The sequence below is a fragment of the Amaranthus tricolor genome, chromosome 3, assembly GCF_026212465.1.
Source record: "Amaranthus tricolor cultivar Red isolate AtriRed21 chromosome 3, ASM2621246v1, whole genome shotgun sequence".
NCBI lineage: Eukaryota > Viridiplantae > Streptophyta > Magnoliopsida > Caryophyllales > Amaranthaceae > Amaranthus > Amaranthus tricolor.
In genome coordinates, this window is record NC_080049.1 from 9,836,172 (window position 1) to 9,845,051 (window position 8,880).

The 8,880-nt window shown below is 28.6% G+C and overlaps 1 protein-coding gene across 1 annotated transcript in view; it reads right to left on the reverse strand.

Moving 5' to 3' along the window:
- Positions 1-8,880, reverse strand: part of LOC130809498 (probable jasmonic acid carboxyl methyltransferase 2) — a 9,829-nt gene continuing 949 nt past the window's right edge. Inside the window, exons 1-4 of the mRNA XM_057675297.1 lie at positions 8,509-8,880; positions 6,651-7,049; positions 1,775-2,050; positions 1-802 (exon numbers count right to left, since the gene is read on the reverse strand). The exon at positions 8,509-8,880 is cut by the window's right edge and continues 949 nt beyond it. Of these exons, the coding sequence (XP_057531280.1) occupies positions 437-802; positions 1,775-2,050; positions 6,651-7,049; positions 8,509-8,583 (1,116 nt within the window). The 5' untranslated portion in view covers positions 8,584-8,880 and the 3' untranslated portion in view covers positions 1-436. The remainder of the gene's footprint in view (positions 803-1,774; positions 2,051-6,650; positions 7,050-8,508) is intronic.

Here is an 8,880-nt window from a genome sequence, read left to right on the forward strand (position 1 = left end):
AAAATAATCGTCTAACACTAAGAAAAAAGGTGATTATTTTCTTATACATGAATTTTCTATGAAGAATCTTGAAACCTTACATATTTTATTAACATCACGTCTAATAACAACAATAATAAATAAGAACTTTTTTCTTGAAAGAAATAGTTATTATGACAATCTTCAACTAAATTCCAAACACAAAAAAATTACCAAAAGTTTAAAAAACGTCGTCGAGAAAAACAAGTCCACAAGTAAGCTAAGCTTAGGTAGCCTAGCAAGTATTGATGATTTGTAAGCATAAATTGTTGTTTAAGACGATCTCATTGAGAGATGTGTCTTATTTTTACGTTAGATATTCCATCTAATACATATTATAAGAATATATAGACTTTTTATTTAAAATCATTTCACCGAGAAACAGTTTCTCATAACAATAGCTCATTTGTAAGATTTCTCAATTTTTTATCAAAGAAACAACCAAACAAATTGATTTAGAATTAGGGTTTTGAATGAGGTAATCATCCAAAACTTGAGCATATCTATGAAAAAAGTCATCCATAAGATCAGCTCCAAAATAATGTTGAAGCATTGATTCAGCAACAGCTCTATGCATTTTGGCAATTCTTTCTCCTTTTGTTGGCATCATTAATGAACTTGACTCATCATTAAGGTTTATGCCTCCATCCCATTCAACTTCAACTGCTTCAAAAATATGCCCACTAAATGATGATTCTTCATCCACTAATTCTTTTATTTCTTCAAGACAAGGTGCATAATATGGTACATTGAATGAATCTAACTTCTCTTCTTCGATAAGCCCCTACAAAATTCGCATGCAAACTGTTATGTAATCCATACTTTCTTCAACTTAATTACAAGCAAGTAATCTTGAATATAAAACTTTATAGAAATAGTAATCACAACTAATCACTTTGCTCATGCCTCCTGAATCGACCCTATAAATGCTATAAAAGCCTAAGAGGGGTCTATGCTTCGGTCTCATCCAAATATATTAGAAAAGCGATTAAAATTCCACAAAGTAGCAAGAAAGACTGTCTTATAGCAAGACCAAACACATATAGATTGATCCATTTTAAATTTTGACCTAAAAGTGATCAAATATGACTTTAAAGATCAATTCAGTCCTCAATGTAATCTGTTAAATAAGAAGTGATTAATTATAACATTAGAGTGGAATACTTTAACATGATAATCAACTAAAAAGTGTAAAACTGATCAAGTACAATCTTAAAGTGATCAATTTAAAGCATATAGTACTAAATTATAAGTCATCACGTATATATGAATCAATTCCAATTCATAATCTGTAATGAGTCCATTATAACGTATAATCTTAAAGTGACCAATTATGACCTTTAAGTAATTAATTATATATGATCAGTTATAACTTTTTAAAGGCATTTTTTTTAACTTTGAAGTATCGATTATGACCTTAAATTGATCAATTTAATAATCGTGTATTATAAAAATATTAAAACCTGGTCGAATGGACTACTCTTGCACGAGCGGTCGTCCTAAAGTTAGGTGGTCTCTCCCAAGCCTGGATGTCATACCTTAATTAATAGCTAATAGTTAGGGGCTAATAATAGTATATTTAATACTTAGGAGCTCATATTTAATGTTTTTCTAGGCCTCTCGAATCCCAAGGCATGACTTTGCAACTTTTTTGTTTATAAGTTAACGAAATTTAATCTTATATGTGAAAAAGAATTTCTATTTCCTTTCATTTAGTATTAAAAAAAAAAAAGAATTTTGATGAGAGTAAACTAACCTCGGAAACCATGGTTGCAAGACAATGAGAAATGAAGTCCCAAGGATAGCTATCTTGAAGAGAAGTAGGTTCAACAGAATTCCTACCAACAAATGTTAAGACCATACGACCACTTGAAATCATCTCAGATGCACGACATTTCAGAAATGTCAAGAAATCGTTTCTGAATTGCTGCTTGTATGCCATTACTACTTCCATTGTGCTTGTCCTTGATATATATACGTTTCCTTTGTTTAATATTCTTGGCTGATCGTCCTCATTCAAACCTTGTGGAACCTGCAAATTTATACTCCATTCATATATGGAAAAATTACCGTGAATAATACAATTTCTTGTTAATTTCCTTACAGTAATACCAACTATAGATTAACTATGAATAATCCAAATTTAAAAGAGTATTTTCCTAGAAAATCCCTAACAATTTAAAAATTAAATTATAAGTGTGTAGAAAATCATAATGTGGAATTTGGTTTGGATTTAGTCTGGTGAATACTGAATTTTTATTGATTTATCAATGAGATGAACAACTCTATTTATACATGAGATTAGGACTAAAAATAAGGAAACAAAACATTAACCTATACCTAAATAATAGTAAATAAAATAACCTTAATATCCTAAATTTTAAAAAAGATCTTAACTTCCTAAAAACATAATTCTGAAATAATAATATGTTTATTTTGTTATACTTTTTATTTTTCTACACTCCCCCTCAAGTTAGGTCCCGGGATCACCGAAATTGAACTTACACAATAATTTTCAAATCTTCGAATCCAATCGCTTTTAACAGAAAGTCTGTTAGTTGATTTTGATTTTACAAAGCGCATTTTGATGATCTCATCGGCAAATTTGTCATAATTTATTTTCAATTTTTTGAGTTTGGATAAAAGGTCAAGAAGCAAATTGAGTTGATTTATTTTATTATTTGGGTCAAAGCTTTGCAATTTAGGTTGTTGGATTTTAGGCTCACGTGAGTTGGATTGGGAAGGAAAAGGAGTGAGTTGGGCTAGGAACTCACGAAAAACATGGATTGAGTAAAGAAATGGTTCATTGTTAATGGGAATTTGATGGGGTAGGGTTTTATTATTTTGTTCCTCCATATAAAAAGAAATTAAATGAGGAAATAAAATATTACACTTCTCATTCTCGGTCTCCTCTGTCCTTCTCACTTTTGAACTACATTCCTCTTTCTCATTATTTTCGACCTTCAACTCACCGTGAACACCGATATTGGTGGTGGTATTAGAATCAGTGACACCTAACAAATTATTTGTACCTTTGTTGAGAATTTTTTTTAAACCTTGGTTTCGGGGGTCTTCATCTCGGTTTTGGGTTTGATTATTAATTTCGGGTTTCGGATTTTCTTCTTCTTCCTTATCTCCTATATTTCTCCCCCTCGTGACTCACGTTGGATGGGGTCATTCACGGGAGGTAGCGAAATTGGCCCGAGAAGAACACAATTAATAATGATGGGTACAAGACTTGCAAGGATCCAAGAGATCACCAATATATCACTTTGATCCATTGTTGATCTCTGGTGGCATGAAGGGCGACAATGATATGATTGAGTCGCCCCCGATCATCAATTTCAATTTGAATTTCTTTACACCACTTAGTGTAATTTTTGAAATGTAATTTTTCAGAAATTTCTGGCCAAGTATGAATTTTTTTGTTGTGTTTTTGGATAAGTTGGAACAAATGTTGTTCCATTTGAGCCATAGAAATCATAGTTCCGGTTTTGGTTTTGTTTTTGATTTGATTGGTTTTATTTTGATTTGGTATTTGTTTGGATCGATTTTGGTCGATTATGATCAATGATAAAATACCGATAGAGTTTTTTCGTCCAGGAAAACCTTACGGCGCTGATACCATATAGAAAATCTTCATGCGGAATTTGGTTTGGGTTTAGTCTCGTGAATATTGAATTTTTATTGATTTATCAATGAGAGGAACACCTCTATTTATACATGAGATTAGGACTAAAAATAAGAAAACAAAATATTAACCTAAACCTAAATAATAGGAGTAGAAAACAAAATAACCTTAATATCCTAAATATTAAAAAAGATCTTAACTTCCTAAAAACATATTATTCTGAAATAATATCTTTATTTTATTCTAATTTTTATTTTTCTACAAGGTGATTATAAGACAAAAAAAATTGGTAAATTAGTTAATAAACTAAAGTTGGTATTATTCTAGGAAAATACTCCCCCTAAGTTAGTATTATTCATGATTAATCAATAATTGGTATTATTGTAGGAAAATTAACAAAGGCTGTATTATTCACGGTAATTTTTTCCTTTATATATTCAATTTACATTTTGACTTAATGCAACATGACTTTGCTGTAGAGGTGATAAACGGGGCGGGTCATTAACGGGCATGATGTAAAGGGTTGGGCCGGGCCAGGTCGAATAGTTATAAGAATTAATTGCTAAATAAAATTTACCACTTTTTAAAAATGTTTGTAAATGATATTATTATATACATAAGTGGGTTGATCCAATGGGCCATAAAGTATAATAAAAAAAACTATTTTATGAACTTTTAAAAATCGGGTCAAAGTGGGTCGGATTTAAATGGGCTTTGACCTGACCCGACATGTTTAACATTTGACATGACCCAACCCCATTCAATTTTTGACCTGGCTCGTTGAACACCTTTACTTTATTAAGGTCAGTTCACATCGTCAATGATAATGGTTAGCATATATTAACTATCATGTAGAATACTTTCTTCGTTTTCTTATGTTTTTCTCAAATAAAATTTATAAATTTTAGTGTCAAACTTTGATTATAATTTCTCATTAATCTATATGAGAAAATATATTAATATGAAATCTTAATATATTCGTTTGAATATATATTTTCTAAATATTAACTTTTTAGATTTTTAAAAACTTACAATTAAAATCATTTAACTTTTGTGTTTGCATTAGAATCTGCCACAAAAGTAAATTAGAAAAACAAATAAAAACAAAAGAGTATTTATCTTATGTCCTATCTATTATAAAATTAATATCAAATTAAAGAGAAAAAGTGCATTGACTTGACATAAATCTAAATTTATCATTTCTTATCAGATAATTGATATAACAAATATATGGTCAAATTTTACAATTATATATTCATTAAAGTTCAAAATGTTAAATTTGAGAGGAGAGCGGAGTATGGTAGTATGCTATATTAAAAAATTACACTATCAAATTTTTTTTTTAATTTCCTACGGCAACTGCGAGTTTTTAGGCATAGGAAGTTCCCTACAAGATGCCCACAAAACGTTGTTTGTTTTATAAAATCATAAATAGTCTTAAATATTTTTTTTGTTTATTTTAATATATCTAAGAAAATCCATTTGTCAGCTCTAGTTATAATTAATTATTAATTTTATTGATTAATTAATAATTTATAATAGTTTAATTATTATTTACATTAATTTGGTTTATTATAATGAATGGAGTTTTGATTATTCAAGTTAAGGTATTATTTTAGTCTAATAGTTTAAAAAATAGTTTAACTTTGATTTTTCTATATCACTACTAGTTATAACTATAAGTCTATAATAGTTGAATATACTATTTGTTATAAGTTTAATATATTCAGCCTATGAAAAGTTAAATTTAATTATTTATCGCCTATTTTAAAAAAAAAATTCAAAAAATTAACGATTAGTTTTAGTCCGCATATAGATGTCAACTACACAAACTTTGTATTATGTGGGCAATTTCCAACAAATAATAATTAAAGGTAAATATTTGTAGGTACAACATAGTTTTTTGTTGTGTTAATTATTAATGCCAATGCAAAAAGGTGTTTATATCATTTTTTCCTTTTCATTTCAAAATAATTTTTTAATTTTAATTTTTTCTCACTTGATAAATATTTATCAAAAAATATAGTTTACCCAACACATTAAAGGCTAAATATCAATCAACAACCTTACCAAAAATCAATTACCCTGTAAAATAGTAACTCGTAATATCTATCTCAAAAAGCACTCACATATTTTAATCAACCGATTTTATTTCAAATAAACAGAGAAAGTACATAAATCTATAAATAATAAAAGTCAAATTTATCTTGCGAGTTATGTACTTTGCGCTTTTTAATTTCATAAAATAAAAATAGAGTACTTTAATTTATAACCACAACTTCAATGAAAGATACAGTCGTAAAAGGATAACGTTTGCTTGCATTTAGTCACTTACTATTGGTGGTTCGTACCCACTAGACTATTTATTTTTGTTACAAATATTTCATATTTATTTTAAGAATTTATCCATACTTTTCACAAAATTTACTTTAATTTTATCATGATAAATTACTTTGAAATTTTAAAAATTTATCACTAAGGTAAAATTATACATTTAAATTAGATGGATCTATTTTACACTAGATTAATTTATCTTTTTCATTTTTTCAGAGTTTATTATACTAATGTAAAATATAAACTCAACAGTAACCAAAGAAAATTAATTGATTGAGGTTTGATCTCCTTAACGATTTTTAATAAATGGTTAATCATAAATTAATTTTACAATCATTAATATCTCGAATTTTTATGTACATATTCTTAAATTTTAAATCAATTTTTTCTGAAACCGAACCATATTATATAGTTGCAAAAAACACTATTTGAGAATAATCACTAATTAAGCAGTTATATTAGTGCCATTTTGACTTTTTTTTACTATAAATATATTAAAGGAGTAATAATCAATAGCCACTATTAATTTTGACTTTTGTTTAAGCGAGTTATTTTTTTAACATGATATTAAATGTTAGATCACGGTATACATAGCATGTTTTTCTTTAATAATAAATAAATGAAATAAATTGAAAAGTAATAGAAGTTAAAAGTCATTAAAATAAACCTGAGAGAGCCAATGTAAGCTAGAAGAAGAGTGGATAAAGTGCAAGCCATTGGGAGGAAGCAATCTCCCATAAAAACTCCCAGGAAGACCCGCTATAAAACAAGGTCCAAAATCATCACCCTTTTGTTTTCTCCACTTCTCTTGAAAATCATAGAATGACGCAAATACTCCATTGAAGTCATTCTTTGGTAAGTCATTCAAGAACACCATAAACTTTGGTGATAAATGCTTGGGGCATGTCGCAACCACCGCTTCAATGATATCCGACACCGCCTCGAGGGCAGTGGGGCCCGACGAGCAACCCAGATCTGCGATCACCATGCTCTCTGGATAACCATTCTTAAGGTACCCTTGTATGGCTTCTTTTAGATATGATTTCGCCAACAACATTATCTTTTTCTGTAAATTTAAATAAATGTATGTAAATCACAAAGGGCAAAAGTTTAGGGTTTTAGTTATAATCATCAATCTAATATTCCATACGAGAAAGAAAGATAACGTACATATTATACGTGTGCCCCTTTAAAAAAAGGCAACAATTATCTCAAACGGATAAGTTCCTGCAAAAGTATAGGGTGGATACACTAATCGTGATTTCTACAAATATGTAACTCGAATGTTATATTTTTGTGTATGTTATTGAAATTATTTAGTGATTGGTTATTAAAGCCAACAATTATAATAAAGTTTGAGATTATAGCCATTGACTAACATATAATTCTTAATTTGTATGAAAATATAAATTTTTATAAATTGTTTTCTCTTTAAAAGTAATGTATTTGCCATTTTCATTGTCTTAAAAACTAAGAATAATCACAACTTTCATAAGAAAAAAATAATTATTGGACTTTACCTTATGACGTACAATTTAATATGAATGACAAATTATGAGATAAGACATTCTCACTTCTTATAGTAAGATCATTTCTATTGCGTTGACCTAACATATGCATATTGTCTTATAGTAATGACGTATAAACTTAAAGTATTCACTTGCAATTTTGAAGTGATCACTTTTACAGTTTTAAAGTGATCATATACAATCTCTATAGAATTAACTTTATATGTTACACAATTTAATATAATAAGGCTTTAAATCAAATTTTAAGGCCCATGATTTAGACATGCGCGATTGTTAAAGAATACACAAAAACTTATATGCGGCAGCCTCACGCGTGCGACTAAAAAGATTTTTTATTTGCCGAATTCAAGCCTGAAAACACTTAAATCAAGACTTTAAAAGCCAAATCTAACACTTAAAATCCCTACTCCAAGTCTCTATCTTCTTTCTCCAGAGGCTTAATTTAATTTTTAGTTATCGATTTCAACCCTTAAAACACCTCCACCACTAAAAAAGACCACTTCTAACTACTCTAACCTTTAAATCTTTAATTTTAAATTTTACTTACCTTTTCCAACTGTAAAATATCTATTTCAAGACTTAAAATGTTTATTCCAATGGTTTAAAGCTTGTCAAATCCATGACTTAAAATGCCTATTTTAAGGTTCAAAATGTCCAATTCAGCTTTAAAATGGTTATTTCAAAATTATATGTTGGACCTAAGAGTGGTCGCACGTATGCGGCCGTGTCACAGGACATTTGCTGTAAAGAATATAACTATTTCTGGACCTTCAACGAAAAGCTTAAAATTATGGTTGAGGCCTCAAGAAATGTTGTATATTGTTAGAGAATATAAACAGAGTCTTAATCATAAGCTTAAACTTTTGATTGAGTTAGTTCATTGATATGTTATATATTATTCTAACAGTGAGTCTAGCCTATCGTGTGAATAATCTAAGAAAAACTAATTATATACTAATCGTAAACACCAAGAAATAAGGAGTTAAGTTTGTTTGCCTGAACAGTACAATTCTGTGCATAACTGGACTCCCCTTGACCTTTGTTCATGTGAAAAACTTGAAGCATATCCATTATTAACCCTTGAATTAATAATATTGTCTACTCTTAGAAAATTCAAGAGATTATTGCAATTCAATATGGAAAAATATATTTGAGTGAAGATTTAGTAAGAAGATAGAACACACTTTTTTGTTGTACAATAAAACTCTTGATGAGAAGAGGAGTATTTATAGGCTAATTGCACGTACACTTCAATAACTTTCATGTCCCATTATGGTGGGATCAAAAACAATATTAAGGAAAAATTAATTTGAATATCATATATCATCTATTTATTATAAATAATTCACACTATTGATTATTGTTAAA